Source organism: Cyprinus carpio, chromosome B13, assembly GCF_018340385.1.
Source record: "Cyprinus carpio isolate SPL01 chromosome B13, ASM1834038v1, whole genome shotgun sequence".
Lineage (NCBI taxonomy): Eukaryota > Metazoa > Chordata > Actinopteri > Cypriniformes > Cyprinidae > Cyprinus > Cyprinus carpio.
The window spans coordinates 24,966,341-24,991,386 of NC_056609.1; the positions used below are offsets into that span (position 1 = coordinate 24,966,341).

Here is a 25,046-nt window from a genome sequence, read left to right on the forward strand (position 1 = left end):
ATACGGTGCACTTTAAGATCAGTTTTCATTCATTTAGAGCTGTGTTACACACTGCATGAAAAAAATCCATCATACGGGCACTTAAAAATATAGCTTAATTAATTCCTGTAATGGCAAAGCAGTCATTGCTCTAGTGTTCAGTGTCACATGATAGGCCTACTTCAAAAATCATGCTAATATGCTGATTTACTGCTCAAGAAACATTTCTTATTATTATCATTGTTGAAAGCAGTTGTGCTGCTTAATATTTCTGTGTAGCCTAATTCATGATAGGTTTTTTTTTTCAATATTCTTTGATCAATTGAAAGTTCAAAAGGAACAGCATTTATTTGAAATAGAAATCTTTACAAGCATAATAAATGTCCTAACTGTCATTTTTGACTAATTTAATGCATCCTTGATGAATAAAAGTATTAATTTCTTTCACAAAATCTTTTGAACAGTCCTTTATTATGGATTTCACATTTACCAGCCTAAAATGACCTTGGTGACTATAAAGTCATTTTCAGTGGATCAGACTAGTCAAAAGAAGAATAAATTCTACTCAATTATGAGTTATTGATGATATGTCTCATCTAAAAGCTAAAGCTTTGTCTTTGTTTTCTTTCAGATTGTTCAGACTCATGCTCCAGAGAAGCGTGTGTGGCTGGGTGGAGTTGGTCCGGCTTGGGCAGGGGGCACCAATAATTTATCTGACACATTTGCTGCTGGTTTTCTGTAAGTAAAATATCTTCATGTAGTATATAGGAACTGCAGTCAACTTTTTTGATGATCTCCATATAAAAATATCATTACTTGTATTACATACATGATTTCAACTGATTATGACTGAGCTAACCTAAATGTTTACGTCCAAAAAACAAAAAGATGCATGATCTGTAACAGTCTGCAAAGCATTAATCTCTCAGTTGCTGTTGAGATTAGCTGTTTTACAAAAATACTTACAATATAACAGTGAATTTAAGTTATTACAGAAAAATACCTCTCAACTGCATCGAAGAGAACAATTTCTGTCAGGCCACATGAAACTAAGTCCAACTCATGTTGCTGATATTTTATGGCGTTTAAGTAGTTTAATACAAAGTGCTCATTTGCACTTTAGGCGTCCCGAGTTCGAGTCCCGATCCCATCCATTTACCGATCTCATACCTCCTCTCTCTCCCACTTCATTTCCTGTCTACAAAGGCAAAAATGTGAAAATTAAATCTTAAAAAAAAAAAAAAAAAACAGAGTGCTTATTTGTCTTTTACAACCTGCACTGAACATTTGTTTTCCACTGCTGTTTTTCAAAGGTCCCCCCCCCCCCCCCCCGCCCAATAGAAATGGCTTTTTTAAAGCTGAAAGGAGACTAAACTGTTTAAAGTTGTTTGTGGAAAAATGCACAAACCTGACAAATCACTAAATTCTGTTGCATTCCTAATGTTCTCAATGTTTTTGCTGGCTTCAGGTGGCTCAACACTCTCGGTATCGCCGCAGCTCATGGGATTGATGTTGTACTCCGACATTCTTTTTTTGATTATGGATACAACCACCTCGTCGACCAGCACTTCAACCCTTTACCTGTAAGTTTAAGCACATAAACAGAACCCAAATCAAAAGCAGTCAAAACTGTTTAACACTCAGACATTACCTGCAGACAGGTTCGAGTCATATACCACACGCACTAAAGGTTACGCAAATTAACACCATACGCAGTGATCTGTGTGGTAGGCTCGTTACCGTATTGTAAAACCACCTAAAACGAATCGGTAAAAATGTCCCGGGTGTAGTTTTTTCCATCATGAAGTGTATAAAAATAGTCTTAGACAGAGTCGGTCTTTAGCATGTGGCTCAGGCACCTTATGGCTTTTCCCGTGGGACCTATTAGCCAAGATGAAAGGTGTGTAGTGGTGTTGAATACTGGGCAGCTGAGGCGAACTGCACTGAAATTCAAGCCTGAGACAGTGTCACCTGTCTCCCATCCCCTCTACATGTGTGCCCCACTGTGTGGAACAGCCAGATGCTGACAGCACTGCAACCTGAGCCGAGGACACTCCACAGGTATCCCCGCCCTCCAGACCGCTGCCAACTTCATCCTGAATTATGTAGACCTCACTCTTTCACAGTGTCTGCAGGTCAGCCCCCTGGAGACAGGACAGACAGAAGACTTCAATTAAATTTCAATTTGATTTGCGAACCCGTATAAAAGACCATGACTAAAAGAAACTTAACCCTTATGTTCTGTGGATCTTTTCATCGCTCGGGAAACATGCTTAACGTTGAGTTTTAGTACATCATGACTAATATTGTGAGATATGATTCTGAACTATATTTCAATTTGGCAATGTTAGTTGTGCAAAATATTTTAGGCGTGTCAGAGACTCCAGATATAAACTATATTTCAATTTGGCAATGTTAGTTGTGCAAAATATTTTAGGCGTGTCAGAGACTCCAGATATAATCTCTCTCTCTCTCTCTCTCTATATAACATGTATAAGTATGTATATGTGTTACTGGTATATACACTTATAAATGTATGTGTGTGTGTGTGTGTGTGTATGTGTGTAATTTTAGGCGTGTCAGAGACTCCAGATATAAAATGTTTTTTTGTATTTTTGTATATTTTATTTTTAATAAATTTGAAAATATAAATTTCCATAATTTTCCCGCCAACATTTAACAGGTTTTTGCTACAGCATTTGCAGTTAAAATTATGAAATAAAAAATATACATATATTAAATATAAAGTATTTAAAAATGTAAGACATGCGATAAATATGCTTTTTATTAATATTTATCTCTTTATCATTGTAATAAATATTGCATATTCTGTTTTTCATGGGAGCATATTAAAAGAAATTTGGAGAAAATAAAGATTTTTAAAATTGCTATATTATTTTCTTCTCTGGGACCCAAAACAATGTTTAATCCGTCTCAACAGAACATAAAATGGAAATTTGCGTATACAAATCAAATACAAATAAAGAACTTTTTTTTTTGCTAGAATCCTTTTAAATGGTTTTCGTATAGACAAAAACAAACCGCTATATCCCCTCTTAACATTAAAGCAGACCCACTGATTTTAGCTTCACCTGCAGCTTACCTTCATGCAATGCTAACATACATGCAATCCTCAGTGACTCCAGGTGCTGATAGATACATTATCTGCTCATGGCCCTTAGTTCTTTTACAGCCCACCAGCAGTGGAGAGCCAGACCTGTCGACCCGCTCAGGTTAACATATGTTCCTGTGCAAGTAATAAAACCAAAGGAAGACATAAAGAGGAAAAATACAGCAATGGTAGAAATGTTTGATTATGCAACACTTCACAGAAGGCTAGTTTGGATTTCTCAGAAGCTCAACAGGAGCACTGTTCTTCCAGGACAAGCCAGAATGAGCATCTTTCCATAAAAAGCACTTTGAGCTGCGCGTTCGTCAAGTACTCCTCACAACTTTCGAAACGGTCATCTTTTTTCCCCCTGCTTCTCGTTCAACATCTCTAGTTATTCCAAGGACCAATCGCCCCCTGCTGGGATCGCAATGCTTTAAACATAGCTGGATGTCTGTGGGAATGGCCAGAAGCCCCACTGTGAGAATTCGCAACAGCCGCAACCTGTCAGCCTGCGTGGAAAATTTACGGTCCAACCTTTTCTCTTTAATCCCTCACTGAGTCATGTCTCAGTTTCTTTCCCTTCACACCTCAACAGATGATCACATCTCCTCTTCTTGCTTTGCTTCTTTTTTAAACCCCTTGTCTCTTGCTGTTTCTTGTGTTTTCAACGCAGTCTTTTTGATTGGATACTAATCAAAGCCAGGAGATTTCACAAGTGCACTAATAATGTTTTCTGTCAGTAATTCCCATAGAACTATACATCCACCCCTTTAGACTATTAAGGTGATATGTGTCATTTTTTATGTTAAAATAGTTTCTAAATCCAAGTTCAAGTCTTTTTTCTAGTAATTTTTCTTGCTCATATTGAATATGTTCAATAATTTGCATATTTATTTATTTATTTACTTACATATATTGGGTGAAAGCAGCAGCACACCTCTCTTTAATAATTTGCACATTTATTTAATCAATCAATCTGCTCATTAAAGCAGTAATACACCTCTCTTTAATAATGTACACATCCATTCATTCATTCATTCATTTATATATTCATTTATGATTTATGTATGTATTTAATCTGCTGGTGAAAGCATTAGTACACCTCTTTTTAGTAATCTGCACAATAATATTAATAAAAAAAATTATTGATACAATAAAAACATTTTTATTGTATTTTGTTTTTTATTGTAATTTATGTAATAGTAGACGTCTTTAATAATCTGCACAATAATATCAATTAATATCAATATTATTTATTTTTTATTTTTTATTTTTAACGTGATAGAAGAAATAGCACACCTCTCTTCAATGCCCTGCACAATTATTTATTTATATACTTATTTATTTATAGTTTTTCATCTGTTATAGGTGAAGTTTATAGTGCACCACTCTTTAATAATATGCACAATAATATTATTATTCATATTGTTTTTATTGTATTTTATGTTTTTAATGTATTTTGTGTAATAGTAGATTTTTCAAATAATCTGCACAATAATATTAATTAATATCAATATTAATCTTTTATTTTATTTTGTTTTTATTTTTAATCTACCATGATGAAAGAAATAGCACACTTCTCTTCAATACTCTGCACTATATACTGTATATACATATATACATATATTATTTGTTTTTATTTTGATGGTTTTTCATCTGTTGGGTTCTGTTTTGTTATATTAATAATGTAATTTTTTTTTTAATTTTTTATTAATATTAAAAACATTTATGCATATTTTTTTCTGCTGGGTGAAAGCAATAGCACACTTATCTACAATAGTCAATAATAGTCACAATCACAATAAGTCACAACAATAAATAATAATTCAATAATTTTATTCATTTATTATAGTTTTTCATCAGCTAGGTGAAGTTAATAGTGCACCTCTCTTCAATAATCAATAATACACAAAAATGCACAATAATATTATTAATAATAATAAATATCTATATGAATTATTCTCATGATTCAGCTTAATAAAGATGTGCTATTGCTTTCACAAATCACTTAAAAGTTGCCCTTACACATATCTCAGATCAGAATAACAGAGAAACTTGGGCTTTGAATCAGGCTTATAGGCAACCTATTAGCCAACTGCAACATGCTCAGCAATATTTCAACAGCACAATATCTTAGAGGCATGTTAGTGGGCTTGATTTGGGGCCATGGCAAACTCCAGCATCCTGGCAGAATGTTTTACACTGGCAAAAACCACTCACATTTTCTCTAGAAAATCTACCCGTCCAGTCTTTTTTGTAATTCCGTTTCGTGTCAGTGGTTAGTGTGGTGTGAAATTTACACGCTTCACCTTTAAATATTATTAAAATGTGGGTTCTTATTGCTCCCCGTTGTTTATTATGTGGTTAAAATTGCATCGTTTTTATTGCACACTCTCACGTTAAGTTAATATGTGTCTGTCTGTCATTACAGGACAAGGCATTTGCTTATATCCTGTTGGTATTACAGACAAGTATCCTTTAATCTCACAGGTCTTTAGTGGTTTGACTTTAATTTATTCATTATTAAAATGGTCTCTATGTTATTCAGTCATTATAGCCTCTGCTTAATCCTAGTTTTACTGGGAGGGCTGAGAAATGCTTTCTAAGCGAAATACTGGTATTATCTGCCAACACAGTGTTTTCACCTCTATGAAAGTACAATAAGGGACCTGAAAGCTGTTGAGCTGAGCACTCTTGAGATTGTTGCCATTTTTTTGTTTGCTATAGTGGCCTTGTGCACCTGCATCTGCATTACATTTTGATAGACTAAACATTGCATAAACCTTTTCATGGACCCCTATGCAAATCAGTATACACCAGATTGAAACCCTGGAATCTAGACTCTGGTCTCTGGTTCTAGATTGTGCTCAAGCTGTTATTTCTGTCTGCAGCACTAATTTGTTGACATTAGCGTTTAAAATATATAAATGTATCTTTTGTCTCTGGTTCTTTTTTGATTGAATTCAGAGAATTCAAATTTTGATATCAAATTCAAATTGCTTTCAAAACGGAAAATGTGATTTGTTTTTTGTATTAACTTATTTGTATTAGATTGAGACATTCCTGTTTCTAAATTTTTTTTTACTGCTTATTGTAGATGATGCTGAATGTTGTATGCTGGAGGAGATTATTTTGTTAAAGTTTCCCTGAAAAAGAAGCCTTTAAATGCTGCCATATGCAGGATTGCATGGGAACTTCCTGATGCACACATGCTGCTTTGAACCAGTTCAATTAGGTGTTGAATTTAGGAACTGATGAGAGGTATTAGGAGAGACCTATTGCAGTCATGCATGTGAAATTCAGGTAGCCATCCATGCAATAAAAATGTATGTATTTATGTAGGAAACAGTTCTCTGGTTACACTAGGCTATGGTTTTACGGGATCATAGTAGCTGAAATGTGCTGATATAGTATAGATTGATTTTTGGACCAGAAAATGTAGCAGGATAATATTTTGCATGCACAATCATGAACATACAGTACATGAAAACACAAGTTGAAAATTCATGGCAGATTTAAAGCAGGTGTTCTAGGAAGTTTTAGGACATTTTTCAAAAGTACATTTTGCACGTGCATGTTTATCTGTTTAGTTTTTTCCTGTAAGAGAATGACTGGAAATTTGCTGTCATCCCCCTGATGGCAGAAGGCAAAAATTACAGTGTGTATCTTTAAATTCTATGAGCCATTTCATTTATTATGATCGAGAAGATTTTTTTGCTTTGTTGTTTCTCAGATTAAACAGGAAAAGCTTTCAAAGAAAGACTATGCTTATATCTCTCCATTCGAGCATCCAAGAAAATGTCTTTCTCAATAAAAGACTGAAGCGCATGTGCATTTCTTTAAAAAAAAAAAGAAACATTTTTTCTAAAGTGAAGGCAGATATGAGAAACTTATGTTACGCCCTCGTTTTTTCTTTCACTTTTCAAATTCTGCTTTCTGCAGCTTTCTCTTTACCAATTCTAAAATTAAAACTCCTTTGAAAGATGCTGGAATTCATTGGATTTGTGCTGGCGGAGAAATGCCACATCTGTCCATTGTATTTAAACCAGAATCATCTTGCATGAATCATGTTTCTTATGCAGAGGTGCACCACGCTAACATGATTCTATGACAGAATCGCTTGACCTAACATGCGTGTTGACATGGCAGAGCTCCAGTAAAAATGGCTCAGTGATGCTTTTTATTTTGTAACATGTGTTTTGTGTGTTGGCATTGTAGGATTACTGGTTATCTCTTCTCTTTAAACGTCTGGTGGGCCCGAGGGTGCTTGCGGTGCACGTCGCAGGTCTCCAGAGGAAACCACGCCCTGGACGGGTGATCCGGGACAAACTACGCATCTATGCGCACTGCACCAGCTTTCACAAGTAGGTTCTCATTAGACTGTCTGATGTAAGATGTATTCATTCAAGTACATCAATTCTGTTCCAAAACCTAGTAAGCTGCCTTGGTATCTGAAAAAAATCATAAAATGCATTTTTAGGACTGTCAGCAGTGACTGATTATATTTTATGCACATTATATTTATTGAACATTTTTAAACTTTAACATGAAGCAGAAATTCCCAGGCCATAAAAATTCTAAGCCGTAAAAGTGTGTAAAGAACATAACAGTACATTACAAGTTAAAAACAGTTATGTATTCACTTGAGGCACATGAATGGGAAAACCCAGGATAGTTAACATATAAGCAGTTTTTCAATAGGAGACAGACTTCTGTTATAGCAAAATGAGGTATCTTTGAAAATCCGTAATTTGTAAAAAATGAAAAAAGTCCTGCATGGACACTGTATCAGCTCCTCAAAAGGCATCAAACCTGCTTCATCAGACTAGTCCATAAGATGACTAATACCTTGGTTGACCCAAAATTAAAGCCTTGCATCATGTCTGTCTGGAGAGAGGTCCGGATTGTTCACATTTGGAGTGAGAGCAGAGGTTAATTAAATTTCTCCAAAACCAAAAAAATTTATATGACCACTCACTGCATTCAAATGCTTTCTCCGCATCGAGCGAAAACACTAACCCCTCAATCTCACGCAGTTTAAAAGTTTGTATAAAATTAAGGAGACATCTTATGTTGTTGCAAGACGAGCAGCCTCATATAAAATCTATTTGGTCATCCTTGAGTACGTCAGTTATTACCTTCTCCAAACAAGAAGCCAGAATTTTAGCTAGCAATTTCTTGTCCATATTAAAGGGGTCATATGATGTTGCTAAAAATAAAATTATTTGGTGTATTTGGTGTAATGCAATGTGTTTATGCAGTTTAAGGTTAAAAAAACACATTATTTTCCACATAATGTACATTATAGTTTCTCCTCTATGGCCCGGCTTCTGAAACGCGTCGATTTTTACAAAGCTCATCGGTCTGATAAGCGAAGTGTGATCTGATTGGCCAGCTATTCAGTGTGTTGTGATTGGCCGAATGCCTCAAGCATGTGACAAAATGTTATGCCCCTTTACATACTATGCAGTCTCCCAGGCCAGCAGCACGAGTCTCAGTCCAGCTGCTCTGCTCGTGCACATCCCATCATCGGTTCTCTTTTAGCAGTTCAGTCAATGTACTGTTAGGAGTAACTGAATAACTCGGGATATTGGTTTATTTTGCGTCAGAGGGAATGTAAGGCATGTTTATAAACCGAATAACTAAAGTTATTTATGGATTAGTGCGTACTAAAGATGCGTACCGTTTCGAACGATGCAGATAGATTTGGTAAACTGGTTCGACCGGTTCACTAATATCTGATTAAATAGAAAGATTTGTTCGCAATCCGGACATCACTAGATGAGAAAAAACAAATAAAACCCATTACAAACGAGGCATTTGTTGCATTCAGTGGCAACATAATTACTGATTATAATGACTTATACTGTCTTTTTACACGTTGCGTTGCGTATCGCGCTGTGTAAACATAAAACCATGTCTGCATTTGTGATTGGACAACAAGCCTAGTCTACTGCTCAAAACTTGCATTTGAATCATCAGTGGCAAATTATTTAAATATAAAAAACGTATTTACAGGCTGTGAGTCAGAAGCACCAGACTGTCCTTGCAAAGTTTGAACTGCTCAACTTTATAGAAACAGCCATTGTGCCACAGACACATTGCAGGCTACTGGTTCAGGACACAGTCCTCATCCTCCATAAAATGCGCAGCACACATCTGAATATTTGGATTGGACTGTTCTGGAACAGTGTTGAAATACAACTTTACCACTGATTTCTAGTTGTATCCTCTTTTGGAAGGCCAAACAAAGTTTCACTTCAACGAAACACACAGCGACTCCACAGCATGGCAGCTGCGGCAACAGAGAGAATAAAAGGTACGCCCTCTTTCTTTGCGTGAACATTTGGGCGGCGTTATGCAAATCTTCCCAGATAGTGATGTAGAGATGTGGGGGTGTGTTAGAACAAGCCATTTTTGGTTGGTTGACCCTTCATTTTTATAGAGAATATCTATTTGGATTTGAGACTTTAGTTTTTGCAGCTTTACAGATCTTCTCAGAGATTCAGGAAGCTGTCCAATGTTAAATGAGTGATTAATAAAGTGTGCCATTCTTTATAAAATTCACAGCCTATTACATAGGGTCTGGCACTTTTCCATTCTGCTTCTTTAAAATTGCCTCCAGTAATTCTTAGAGAAGAATGAAAATGCTGAGAAGTATAGTTGATTATAACTTCCCTGTTTTAATCTGAGTCCTCCTGTTTATCTTAATGTGTTTCTTGTAATAGAGCTATACCAGTCTTCTCTTTTTATCGGATTATAAATTCCTTTGACATTCCAAGACAAACCATTGTCATAGGCCTCACTCGAGAAACAGCTTTATCTTAACATCTTTGAACAGTGCAGATAGAGACCTTAATGAAAAAAAATGCTGATCTGAACAAAAACAAACAAAACACTTTCCCGAACTATAGTAAAACACAAATAACAAAAAATAAGAAACATGGGAACCAGTCTTTCAACCATCTCACAAGCTTGCTGTGAAAAGAGACATAAACTTGTTTCAAAACGGCATTTTTCTTCTTCACCAAAAGTCATCACACCATAAATCAGGCATCTGCAAGGCTGCGCAGTCAGTCTGTTCTTAATACAGTGGAAATGTATTTCAAAGTATAGGCAAGATCTGCAGTTGAATTACATCATCTCTAAGCAGGCACTTGTTGGGAGTCGAGAAAAACTGTCACCTCCTTTGAAAAACTGAACTTCTTTGTGCAAAAATCGTGTTGTGTATTCCAGCCTTTATATTTTAAAAGTAGTGCTGTGTATTCCAGCATTTACTGTTGAGAGATAAGTGCTTACTGGTGGATGCCATCGTGCTCTACTTGTCTTGGAAATTATGAAATCAAACAATGATAGGTTGGGGACGGCGGCCTTGAACCGGCTTTGGAGCGAAGGAGCAATGGGCTTTTTCCAATTTCAATTTGCCTGCCTTTGTGTCCAAGCTGAGGTAATCCAGAATCCATTTTTTGAAGAACTTAAGCAAATTAGAATCTCCTGTATCCTTAGGTAAGCCAATAATACGTATATTGCATCTTTTCCCACAATTCTCCAAGGGCCAAATTTGCTAACAGCTTGCACAAGTGCAAAGCGTCTTTTGGCGTTGAAATAGTATTATCAGGATTTACTGAAGATGCACAGTGAAGAATTAGTGCTGAAAAGGTGTGGACACAGTTATTTTTGCACCTGACCTTATTGAATATGCATTTGTAGGAGTTTCCCTTTCAGATGAAAAATTTATGGGAGGAGAGTATTAAAATGAATCACACAACGCGATTTACTAACGTTTGCGTTAGTTAAATTACAAGTATTTGCGACATTATTTAAAGCTCAAAAAAAGCACGTCTTAAACTATTTTGCACCTGTGTCATAAGTAGATAACCCACACCTGATGAGCATTAGCTCTGCTTATTTGCGACTACGCTAATTTGTGCTGCACTTGGTCTATATGTAAATGAGATGTTGCATCTTTGTTCTGTAATTTACGCATTGTCAGTAAATCACCTGTGGAAATTTCCACACCAATCAGCAGTGTTTTGGAATTGCGTTCTCGCGCTAATTTGCCCTGTTTAGTAAATCTGGCCCCAAGTCATCTACCTTTTCCGTGAAATCACATATTCGTTTTTCCAAGTCCTGAATCTTGGTTTCCTTGGCACTGCAAGTAGTTTCAGTCACTTCAATTCTGTTCAATGCTTTGAAATTTAGATGATTGGTTATATACTGCTTCGAGAACCGTTGAGATATTAAGCCTTAATCGCTAAAACGAAGCTTGCCACTGAGCCACTCCTCTGATTAAATTATGCAGAAACTTTTATAGATAACTGAGACTAGCCAGCTCACAAAAACACGTGATTACTCTACGGCGCCACCTTAGTCCTCCTTTTTAATAAAATGTTATTTTTTCCCTTGCTGGCAAAGCTGAATTTTCAGCATCATTACTCCAGTCTTCAGTGTCACATGGTCCTTCAGAAATCATTATAATAATGCTGATCTGCTTCTCAAGAAACATTATTATCAGTGTTTAAAACTGTTGTGGTGTGTAATATTTTTGTAGAAACCGTGATCTTATTGCCTTCCAACATTTTGAACAAAACTATTTAAATATGGCCCAGACTGCATTTAATACGGCTTCACTTCAAATAGAGATAAACATGGTTTGTTCCGACCACAGTGTTTTGTGTGGTGGAATAATGGATGCAGAGAGCATGAAACCACTGTAATTCAATTTTGTACAATCAACCATTTTGGTGCTGTTTTGGGTTGCAACTTGATTGCCCAATGTGAAAATTGGCTCCAGAACCAATTTCTTAGAAGTCAGTGAAATGTTGTTGACTTGGTGTTAGGAACATGCTTATGATGACTTAAAATGCTGTCTAGGTATAGGCTGCTTGTTAGATTTTTGAACAGAACTTCAGTGTAAATAGCAAGTACATCACCATAACAAGATTGTGTGTGTGTAAATTTTTTTTTTCTTTTTTTTTTTTTTCTGTAGCATTATCTCCACACAGATTCCCATCATCTGAGTACATGTCCATAGTGGAGGATTTTAGGGCTTACCTGCTCCTTCTCAAACACATAAATTACAGAGTCCAGACAGCCACTCTTTCAGAGTGAGAGCCCATAAAATTTAACAAGTATCAATTGTCAAGTGTGCGGAGTCTCTTTCTACAGTGTGAGAGGCGCTGAAAGACACCAGAGGCTCAGGCAGGTGAGGGGAGTAGAGCTGCGGGACAATAGGAAGGTCTGTACCCAGGCCAGATAAAAAGTGCCATCGTTCCCTTTGATGATTATCTATTACCCCAGAATGATGTGAGCGGGACCTGCCAGCTTTTCAGCAGCAGTGTAGGTTTACGGTCTACAGATCCCTGTGTCTCAGCTCAGTTACAGCTCTGTGTCTGTGCTGCTACAGGCCCCTGGCTTCAGGATTCCTGCAGGACAGACGATTTTACTGAAACAGACATGTTCATGTGGGAAAGCTGCTTTGAAATATGCTACCCGTAATGTGAAGTACAGTCAACAAAAACATGAAAGCTTTTTAATGGCAATGTATCTTTTTAAATGCATTACCATTCAAAAGTTTGGCGTCAGAAAGATGTTTTCAGTGTTTTTTAAATAATTTATTTGGGGGAAAAAAAACAACATTAAAACAGTATATTGAAATATTATTTCAATTTAAATTAAAAGTCAATTTAAAGTTTTTATTTATTATATTTTAAAATGTAATTGATATCAATGTTGAAAACAGTTGTGTTACTTTTAGGATCCTTTAATTAATAGAAACTTCAAAAGAATAGCATTTATTTAAATTATTAGAAATCTTTTGTAACATAAAAATGTCTTTATTGTCATTTTTCATTAATGCACTCTTGCTAAAAAAAAATAAAATAATAATAATCATTTTAAAAATAAATCTTGCTTTTCCCAAACTTTTGAATGGTAGTGTCAACGCCGATATTATCTTTGTAAATATAATGAGAGCAGTATGTATTTGCCAGTAACTAAGAGTATCTAAATTTAGATGACAACATTAAACTGAAGAGAGAAATTTGCTGAATGCAAGTAACAAAACTAGAAATGTCATAATTTGTATTATTAATTGAGTCAAAAGCTAGCAGCATTTACATATTTTGTTAAATTAAAGGCAACATAAGAAGCTTGAATGAATTTCTGAATCATGAAAATGAATTATTAAATCACTAGAATGAATCATTTACTCACTGAAATAAATCACAGTATCACTAGAATGAATGGTTGAATCACTAAAATGACTATTAAAGGATTCTTAAGTGAGAGACATTTTAAGATTGTTTCTTTTTGCTTGCCAGTGAGTGACTTTGCAATATGAGGCATTGCTACTAGTAAATCCCCAACAGTGCAGTTCAGGAGTTGGTTTGTAATTGCATGATTAGGACTTTTAAAGCTTTTACATCAAATATGTATTTAAAGCATCTATGAAACTGCACTTTTATTTTCTTCTTTTAGCATCTTCATTTTTAGTTGAGAGGTTTTCAGGCTTTTAGGTCTGCAACTATGAGATGTTCTGACGTTATCCAGTTACAATTTCCGATACATACAGATGACAGAGTTTTGGGTCACGTTCAAAATCTCATCACATTGTGTCTTATCCATCAAACCGAAACCACCACAAACCGAACAAGTAATCTCTGTAAATGCCATGAAACCCAAAACAGCTGGTCTGCAGCTAAAACCTATTCACTAAACACGTTGCTTTTGCTTTGCCTGTCCAGTGGCAAGATGACGTTGACTGTTTTTATTGATGATAGACAGGCGATTTTATTTAAACGACAATGTTTTTTATTAAAATGGCACTGTTAAATGTCAACAATCATATTATGTAATTCCCAGAATTTGCTCTGTGTGAGTGGAAAAGCGAACAATGTTCCAAAGGCGTTTTTTTTGCAAGACATTCGGGTCTCATTCACTCCAGCCTCTTTCAAGTTTTTTCGTTCTATTAGTGGTTAAAATGGCTGGTCAGACAAGTCATGGATATGCTTTCAGTATCTTCACTGATCCATCACAACACCCTTATACAAAACAGGCCTCCTTTTCGGAGCTTTGAGTGGTTTCTTCCCCAGGACCATTCGCTGACATCAAACAAAGGATTCCATGTTTACGTTCCCCCTGCGAATGCTGGAGAGGCACATTGTTTCAAAGTCTTGGACAATGTTTATCATTTTTCGATCTGTTCGTCTGATCTAATGCACCCTTCTGGAAAATATCTACCCAAGTTACCAAAGTCTATTAAAACTGAGACACCACACATGTATCACATGACATGAGAGATGTTTTCATTACACAGTCTCGGGTCTGTCTCGTTCCTGAATTTTTTCCCTTGAACTCTATTCAGTGTGCGCCAAGGTGTAAAGATGCACATGGCCCGGGTTGCTCGCGACTGGTGAGATTGCTAACAGGCTTGCTCTGACCAGTGCAGTAGGGCTTTTACCACATGTGGTATTCGTGCACTGCAGCAATGTTTTCCTTGCCTTTACCTTCGAATCCTTATTGAATTTTATCATGTTTGCCTAATCGTGTTGCCAGATACTTATCTTCAGTTAATATTCCCTAAAGCTAGCTCTTCAGCGGTGTTACCCTGAGCTGTACGCTGGAGTTGCTGTAACGTAAGCACGATCGTCCAACATATATAAAGCTTTTGTTACCCCAGTGAATTTGGGAGGGGAGGGGAGCAAATGCTTTTACAGTTGTTATGTGAAAACAATCAGCTCTTTTACATGACGTAGGACTGGGGCCTCTTTTGCTTATATACAGTACTTTATAATTTGGTTATTGTGTACTGAAAATGGATCACATCAGGGTTTGGACCCTTATAAAATATAACACATTGTCTCTTATAAAAGGAATTCTGGGAACAGACTCAATGTTTCTGTCAGTATTACAGTATGTGAGTGAACATCGTATGTGGAATTTCAAATGGTAAATGAGGAGAGTTTGATACATTTTAGCTGCAACGTCTGCCCATATTCTTTTAAATGTGTTGATTTGTATTTGAATTATCAGTATTGAAGGCTTATTAGCTGTAAGTAGATTTTGAAATAAGTCTGTTATGTTCACCCAGGCTGCATTCAAAATATAGTAAAAACAGTAATAAGATGACATATTATTAATATTTAAAGTAACTGTTTTCTGTTTGAGTCTATTTTAGGATGTAATTTATTCCTGTGATGGCAAAGCTGAATTTACAGCAGCCGTTACTCCAGTCTACAGCGTCACATGATCCTTCAGAAATCAAACGTTGCCGTATTGTAAATTTTAATATTTTTTTTTTTTACTCTTTACTGCAGTCACGATTATGTCAGAGGGTCCATAACCATCTACATCATCAACCTGCATCGCTCACGGAAAAAAATCAAGCTGGCCGGGACATTACGAAATAAAACTGTTCACCAATACCTGTTACAGCCCTTCGGCACAGATGGACTTCACTCCATGTAAGTCAATAATCATCCATGACAGCGATTTACCGACAAAAGGAACATAAAGTAATAATGCAAAAACATGTTGAATATACTCTATGTAAACTATATATAGTTATATATTTAATTTTCAGGAGAACTGACAAATTAATTGTGATTTTGTAAAATTATATTATTCTTCAAAAAGGTTTCATGTTGCATTTATTTATATTATTATATTAAAATAAATATAATAAATAAAATAAGATTAAATTAAATTTTATAGTGTGTATTTATATTTTTAGAACCAGTGAGTGAAATTACATTCCTATTGGTGGAAGAGTTGCATTTTAAGTTATATTATATTATATTATATTATTTTATATTATATTATATTATTATATACTATATTATATATTATATTATATTATTTTATATTATATTATATTTTTATTTTATTTTTTTATATTTAGTGCTAGGCAACAATTAATCACATCTAAAATAAAAGTATTGGTTTATATAATGTGTGTGTGTGTGTGTGTGTGTGTGTGTGTGTGTGTGTATATATAAAGACACACACATACAGTATATATTTTGAAAATATTTGCATCTATTTACACGTGTATATATATTTATATTCATATAATTTATATTATATATAAATATATTTAATATAGGAACATAACATTTTTCTTAAATATTTACATGCATGAGTGTGTATTTATATATACATAATAAATATACACAGTACTCACATATATATTATGTACACAAAAACTTATTTTGGATGTGATTAATCATTGCCCAGAACTAATTATATTATATGATATTATGTTTTATGATACTATTTTATATTATAGTACTATACAAAATTGTGTTATATTAAATTACATGAACTTATTATTAGTTACCTCAGCTTTTTTAAGAATGTGGTTTATGCTTCTGTTCTCGGTTTACTATAATAATCAACGTGGAGTGTTGTTGCTTTACTAAACATATTAACTCAGACGGAACAGATAAATCTGGTGCTGTATAACTGTCTATACACACACACAGCTGTGCTAACTGTTTTCTGACTAAATATTTAACTCTTTCACAAATGTGGATCCCATTTCGCCAACACTAACCTAATCATGGAAAGGGCAAAAGAGAGACCTGGGTCATAAAAACATGGTCTGTTCATCCCCTCAAACTCTTAAATTGGATTTGAGGATTATCTTGCTGGCGCTCGCTTACTTGATAAAGCCAAAGTACAGCTGAAACAAACACGTCTACATCCTCAACATCTATCCTGACCTTTGTGGACGTTTTCTTTTTGAATTCTTCTTCTGAATGTGTTTTTAATTATTGTGTTCAATTTTTTCTATCACATAAATGCTTCATACAGTGCCAAGTAGATTCTCAGCTAATGTATTTAAAATACAACATTTTGTTGGTCTTGACAGGTTATTTCTAACGACTTATTCAACCAACAAGACATTAGTCATGAATGAGAAAGTTCACAAATGTGATCACTTAACAAGCATACTCGCTGGTCACAAACACCCCATTTGGCTCTGATATGATTCACAGATTTTCTGTATTTTCACTCAGCTGTTAAGAAACAAATCACATTTTTCACTCAAAGCTGACAAAAACACCAGAAAGTGTTCTGTTTTGAGTTTTCCACTAGAAATAATTTGAAGCCAAGAACAAAACATCAAAACGTCTATTAAACATGGACAATCCAATTGATTTAGCGTAATAACATTGTCTTGGTTTATTGAAGCTCAATTCAAACTGAGTTTACAGTGAAATGCAGCTTCCTTCGGGGCAGATGTTGGCAATAGTTTTGTCAGCAGCTTTCAGCTTGAATTTCAACCAGTTTTTGCTCTCCTCTCGGTTTTTTCTTGTTTTCTTTTGAGGAATTGTGATCCAGAAGGCCACCTCAGTCTGAGCTTAGCCTCTATTATTGGATGTTAAGCAAGATACTTTGAAAACACGATCGTGGTGTCGATCGGTGAAACAGAAACTCTTCGAATAAGTCTATGCTTAAACCCCTCCGTCCCGCAACAGGAGAAAAAACTGAATGAAGGATAGAGAGGAATATTCAGAAGAAGCAGAGAGTAATTACCAGTTATATCACCGAGAGCAATCTATCATAGACCCGTATGAAAACAAACCCATAATCATGTGTGTTTTGATAGACCCATTCCCACGGTTAATAATCATAAACCATCCACTTGCCATGCTCGATAATACAGTATTTATAGAAATATGACTTCTTTTTGATTCCGAAGAAACTCAAAAGCCTTCAAATCTGTGGCCATTTTTTATTCTGTATCTGTACTTTTTATTCTTTTTATTCACATTAAATGCTGTTATTAGGTTAATTAGTCTAGTCCTCCCGCCTTATATTGTGTCTGCGCAGTCAGAAATAGTGAAACGTGCTTCAGAAATGCCCACCGCTCCATATGGGCTGAATCAGTGTGTTCCAGAGTAAATTCAGTGAGTAACATATACAGGCAGACTATAAAGTTACTCATGACACATTCCAATGCTTAACTCCTCTGTAACGCATATGCAGGGAAATTAACTGCTCATTTTGTGGGGTCACACTTAAACACTCTCAGACAGAGTTGCTCTTTTCAAGGCTAAATTTTCCCTAGTGTTTGGCCGATCTGTCTTTGTCTGTTTTGAATCATATTTCTGTAATTCAAAATGGAAACAAAGAGAGAAAGGGGTATTCAGAGAGCTGGGTACACTTACCTGACATTTAACAATTTCTGTGTAAATGTATATATAATGTAACATGTACTGTATGTATAAAATTATTATGTAGTTTTTTAAAGAAATTAATACTATGTATTAAATTGATTAAAAGTAACTGTGAAGGTTTTCACATTGCTACAAAAAAATGTATTTCAAAGGAACTGAAGCTTTGATGTCACAGGAATAAATTAATTTAAAAAAATAAAAAATATTATATTAAATTAATACTATATAAAAGTAATATAAAATATAGATTTATTTATTTATATATATTTATATTTATATATAAAAACTAATACTAGGATGCATTAAACTGATTAAAAGTGACTAAAGACTAAAGGAATAAATAAAATGTTTAAAAATATTTACAAATAAAAAACCAGTTAAGTTATAATTATATTCCACAAAATTATTGTTTACTGTATTTTTGATCAAATCAATTTTTTTTCAAGACTAAGCTTTTTCTTTAAGTACATTCTAAAGGCTTCCTCTTTATTAGCATTATCACAGAAAGTCATTATATTTAGTTTGTCTACTGTTCTTAATAGTAATATTAAGAAAAGGAGAGCAATTTTTTATAAAGCTTAAATTGTTCTCTTCCAAAAAAAAATCAGTGCATACTGTAGGAACAGCTCTACCTTTACCTGGTTTTCTTTTTTTTTAGGCCTTAAAAGCTATTTAATGTAGAAGCTGACCTGAAATTGATCTTTTAAATCTAAAACACAGCAGTGTTGAGAACTTCAGAGCTGGTACTTCTCAAACCAGAGCTACTGTGTGATCAAGGCTGATGTTTGTGATCTCTCTGTGCCTTGAAGGGTTTGTCTTTTCAGGTCTTTTCATTTCTCAAACACATACCTACATCTGTAGCCAGAGGTCGTTAGAGCTCCAGAACTATCTGGAGACTTTAATTCAATTTGAATTCTATCCAGAGGAAATGCTGATCTTCCCTGCAGAAGCCCTGAGCGAAACAACGCTGACTGTGTTCTTACATACTTCTGTCTGCTTTGAACTCCCGAGCATAAATCCTCCCTGGGGTAAAGCTGATTGGGAAGATCAACCATCCCACCTCACCGCTGCATCTGATGCGTGCCGTCACACTGTGCTTCAGAAGGGCTTCAGGCCCAAAGCAAACTCAGCTTCCTGATCATTTCAGTCTGTGGCACCATAAGATAAGATGAGGTGATGGGTCGGATCATCCAGACGTCTGCTGGAAGAGTAGAACTATAGGAAATGGTCAGGACGGATTCTTTCTTTACAAAAGTCTCTCCAAACAAAAGTAAATGCAGGATTTTTTTTTTTTTTTTTTTTTAATGTTTAAACCTTCATCTGTTAGGAAACAGTGTTAACTTGTAATTAGACGCATGTTAAAAGGACAGTTTACATAAAAAATTTAAATTCTGCCATCATTTACTCACCCTGTTGTTGTTCCAAACCTGCACAAGTTTTTTCTTCTGTTGAACATAATAGAAGATATTTTTTTAACACCAGACAGTATTTTTTTCCATACTGTGTCAATGGCTACCATCAACTGTTATGTGGACCACTTGAGACCAATGACATGGTAATAGTGTTTTTTTTTTTTTTTTTTCTCGGTTGTTGTATCAGAATAGGACACTAACATATTACTCTTACTTTCTTGTAGTAATAAGTATACTACGTATGGTATACAAATATCCAAATTACCTATTATAGTTACATATTGTACAGAATATTATGCCACATTGCAATGTGATCTTCCATTTCTCTAATGGAGGCACGGGAATCAATAAATTACATATAAAATAGTTGTTATTATGCATTATATTTAGTATTAAATATTTTTCAAATAAAATTTAGTTTTAACAAAACAAAAACTTAACAGTCTGGGTATTTTTTTTTTATTATTATTATTATTATTATTTTTTTAAAGAAGTCAATACTTTTATTCAGCAAGGATTCATTAAATTGATCAAAAGTAAATGTAAAGACATTTATAATGTTACAACAACAACAACAACAAAAATATATATTTATCAAAGAATCCTGAAGGGTTTCATGTTTCCCCCAAAAAATACAACCAGCAGCACTATTTTCAGCATTGATGATAATAATTAATAGCCTATGTCTTGAGCAGCAAATCAGCTTATTAAAATGATTTCTGAAGTATCATGAGACACTGAAGACTGAAGTAACCATGCTTAAAAAATCAGCTTTACAGAAATAAATGACATTTTAAAAACGAGATATTACCATTTTTACAGTATTTTTGATCAAATAAATGCAATCTTGGTGAGCAAGAAATTTTGTAAAAATCGTACAAATCCCAAACTTTTGTACAGTTGTGTGTGGCATCCAGCTGTTCCAAACACTCTTAAATCGGGTTGTGTTTTCTATAAGGTTGGTTATGCAGCTGTAGCGCCCCCTAGCGCGGGATCAGAGAATTTACTGTTGTTGGAGACTCTAACTGGGTCCTAAAACCAGCTATTTTTGTCTAAAATTATACTTGGACTGATATTAGATTTCAAATTAACTTATTTATATATCTAAAAGATATATTGATATAAAACAGTTTGCATGCTAACACACGTCCCTTTGCTCCGCAGGTCTGTGCAGCTGAACGGAGAGCCCTTGCGTATGGTGGACAATGAGACATTCCCTGAGCTGAAGCCACGGACACTCAGGGCAGGAAGAACGATAGCCATGCCACCTGTATCCATCGGCTTCTACGTTATCAAGAATATTAACGCCTACGCCTGCCGCAGATAACACACACTAACCGACCTCAGATCATCCTTGTGGCCTCCTCTTTTTATAAGCCCACAGAGACATGGAAAAAACTCCTTGGTTCATGCAAGGGTTGCACTGAATGCTTCCAACAACATTTCTCCTCTTTTTTTAACCACAAGTAAAGCTTGAATTGTGGAAAGTGAATGTATTTTGGTTGCCCTTTTGGGGTTTTTTGTTGCTTTCGGTTGCAGGAGTGTAATGAAGTGCTTCACGGAGAGCTTTGTAATACAATGTTGAAGACCAGCGTAAGCTATGAACCCAGTGCCAATGTGCGGTTCAGATGCGGTACGACGAATATGAAGTAGATCGATCAGAATCGGACCGTTTTCACATTTTCTGCGGTAATTTTGTGGGAAAATCTGTGCAATGGGTTTGAACATGGTCAAATGTGTTAAACAGATATGACAGCACTACATTCTCATTGGTAGCTTAGAAACATTATCAGATTAGCCAAAATATTTGAATGATGAAAACGCATAGGACGCAAGCGACAGCCGTTTCAATTCTCCGGAGTTCTGTGGGTGCGGATTCTGTGTGGGCCTGTCTGTCAGCTTAATGTGATTTAGCCGAGTAGGACGTGTTCCTGGATCAACATCCTTGTTGGTTCTTAAACAACATTCCAGCTTGACAGCCAATCCGATTTTAGGGTTCGATTTAAGGGGCTTGAATATTGTTCTTTCAACCAATCATTTTAGAGGTAGGTTATGCTTAGGGTTGCAAGTCTTAGAACTATGATTGCTGTTTCAGGACCGAGAAAGGAGGTTAATCCAGCTAAATCACATTGTAAAAATAACATTTTGATCTGAATTACATCTCTTTTGTGTACTTTTTTGGATTCTGGGGTCTAAAGCCACTCAAAAGGCACAGGGCCAAATCTTGATCCGTAATCTTTCTTTTTCATTGCAGGACAATAAATATAAACCTGACCCATGTCCTAAAAAACAGCTTGCAGTCTTGGGTTCTCCGTCCCATGTTTTTTTTTTTTGTTTCTTTATAATTTCAACAAAACGATGACAACGATGAAGGTACTACGGAAAGATATACAGATATTTACTAAAACATCTTTATATTTTATTGCTAAGTTAGAAGGGAATCTCATAACACAATCTTTATGCAATCTTTATTGGTTCTCTGAGAAATACTGCTTTATATTTATAATGTTTACATGTTTGATTTCCCATTGCTCAGACTGTTTTGAAGCTGTAAGGAAAGAGTAGAGAGGTTTTGTAGGCATCGGTTTGCTTTATGAAGAACTGTGTATCATAAAGTTGTTGCAGAGCTCAGGAAATTAGCTTGTCTGTTAGCATCATGTCCAAAGCATTTTTTTTTTTTTTTTTTTGCTATAACATTGTGAACCTGAGCTTAGTTTTCCAGATTTCTTCTGCTATATTGTTGATACTGGGGCCCTGGAAGGTGTTAGACAATTAAGCCACACTTAAAATGTTATTACTTTTACACATTATATCAGTGATCAAGTGATTTAAAAAGTAATTGCAAAAATGGCAAAGACAAGTATCACACATTCTGAAAAAAATACCATTTGGCTTGATATTTTTCTTTTTTAAAATATTTGTTTTTGAAAACATTTCAAGTGTGGCTAAATTGTGCATATACTTTTAGGGCCACTATAAATTCCATGTACAGCGATTCATTGCTGCTAGCTGCCTTAATTAAAATTTTAAGCATGATGAGTGACAAATGTTTTTGTACAGGTACAAACTTTTTTATATTAATAAATGTACATACAATTGGTTTTCGATTTAAACTGTGTGCTTCTTCGCTCTATAAATATTATTTATATAAATGTATATGTGTGGTTATAAGTGTGTGTGTGTGTGTGTGTGTGTGTGTGTGTGTGTGTGTATATATAAAAACAGTTGACTTTTGTCCACATTGGCAGATAATTATGCTGTACTTTTTGTAAAACAGGTGAGACTGATTTTAATGTTTAGCAATGAAAATGCCCTTTGAATTTTAAATGTATTGAGTTGCTCACAGTAGGCACATTTGTGTATCACAATGTTTTACATTGTATATTCTTTGGTCACTCAGTCACAATGCAAAAAATAGCAATTCAGCTTTCAAACTGTTTATATGAATTCTCTAAAAAGCTTTTTTTTTTTTTTTTTTTTTTTTTTTTTTTTTTTTTATCGGGCTTGGTTATGACAGTGGTTTGATTTTTCCAGGGTCAATAATTCTGTCAGCATTGTAATATTTTCTTAGATTTGGACTCTGTTGTGAATTTTAGTGTTTTTTTTGGTTTTTGATTTGTATGTTGTGATTTTAGAGAGTTGTATTTTCTTTGATTTGTGTGATTTATTTTAATTTTAGGGTTTTTTATTTTTTTTAATTTAAAGAGCATTATTTTATTATGAAAATGGTTGTCTGAATATTATTTTGTCAAAATATATAAATAAAATATGTTAAAATGTTTATTGAAGATCTTGTTTTTACAATATTGAATGCATTGAATATTCAAATATATACTGTGCGTGTGTGTGTGTGTGTGTGTGTGTGTGTGTGTGTGTGTGTGTGTGTGTGTGTGTGTGTGTGTGTGTGTGTGTGTGCGTGTGTGTGTGTATAATTTTACATCTGAAATACATTAATTTTGGTTTGACAAATAAATAAATAAACACTATTAATTTTATATTTTATTTTATTATTTATTACAATGTAAGTTAAAGTTAGTGACTGCGTTGATGGTTCTTCTGGTCTATATTTCTGTAAATTATAGTTATTCTTAAATTCTTATGTAATTTTACACCTGAAATAAATGAATCTTGGTTTGACATTTAACAAAAGAAAAAATGCTAAGAACACTTAATTTTTAATTGAATTTTATTTTTCAGTATATGTTATTAAAAGTTAGTGACATCTTTGATGGTTTTTTGTGTTCTAAATTTCAGTAAATGAAAGTTATTCTTAATATCTTATAATTTTAAATCTGAAATAAATTAATCTTTGTTTGACATTGTATTTGGTTTGATATTTAACAAAGACAAAAATACTAAGAACAATATTCATTTTATTTATATATATATATGTTTTTTTTATTTTTTTTTAGTGTAAGTTTATGAAAGTTTGATGGTTCTTGTGGTCTAAATTTCAGTAAGGTAATGGCCTGCAGGCTCTTGTCAGACTTTGTGACTCTTGATCAAGTGTGAATGAACTTGGCTTCTGTTTATGAATCCAGGCTTTTTTAGCCTTCAAAAAGAATCTGAGCTACAATGGGAATTATAGAATTCTATTTGTACAATATTAGTATTTTAATACAAATATGAAATGAAAACTGAACAAGTACAAAAAATATACGGTATGAGTTTTTAAAAGACTGTCCTGTGAGATAGAAGCTGAATTGTAGTATTCCAGCACATGTTCAGGAGTGCACGATAGCAGGATAAAAGCAAGCTAAGAGCTCAGTGATTTATACAAGAGCCTGAACACAAAGAAGTACAGAAATAAATTGTGACAGTGCGCTGCAACTGGAAACCCAAGACTGAGAGCTTTATGTCTCATCAGGTCAGGGGGAGAAGATCAACTCGCTAGTCTTCAAAGGCCCGGCAGGGTCCTCATCCCAGCGCTGGAGGGTTCACAAAGGGAAGGAGCCAGTTTGCAGCGTGTACATCAGCAGATGTTCCCTTTCCAAGCAGCTGGGACAAGACTTTGTTGAGGAATGAGAGCGAACTGTGGTGTCAGAACAATCATGTGCAGTACTAAGTGATGAGAACCATTTGCACCTGAATGAGACTCAGATTTAGATAAAGGGGATTTTGATCTCTTCTCATCAAAGCTGGTTCAAGACATGTTTTAAATTATATAGCCATGTAGATGCGTTATGTATTTGGATCAAACCAAAATATGTTGCCTTTATGCAGTCTTTAAATGAACATACTACCTGTTAACTGAACTAAAGTGCATAAAAAATTAACAAAACATGTCTGCAGTTCACATGTGGTTCATCTTAACAGACTCAACGTGGTTCACTCATAAACAGAATCCAGACTCATTCA

At 34.7% G+C, this 25,046-nt stretch overlaps 1 protein-coding gene across 1 annotated transcript in view; it reads left to right on the forward strand.

Moving 5' to 3' along the window:
* The window catches only part of hpse2 (heparanase 2), a 70,697-nt gene extending 47,437 nt beyond the window's left edge, over nucleotides 1-23,260 (forward strand). The window contains exons 8-12 of the mRNA XM_042737414.1: nucleotides 611-717; nucleotides 1,448-1,562; nucleotides 7,310-7,455; nucleotides 15,409-15,555; nucleotides 20,853-23,260. Coding sequence (XP_042593348.1) covers nucleotides 611-717; nucleotides 1,448-1,562; nucleotides 7,310-7,455; nucleotides 15,409-15,555; nucleotides 20,853-21,015 — 678 coding nt within the window. The 3' untranslated portion in view covers nucleotides 21,016-23,260. The remainder of the gene's footprint in view (nucleotides 1-610; nucleotides 718-1,447; nucleotides 1,563-7,309; nucleotides 7,456-15,408; nucleotides 15,556-20,852) is intronic.
* Nucleotides 23,261-25,046: the final 1,786 nt, after the last annotated feature.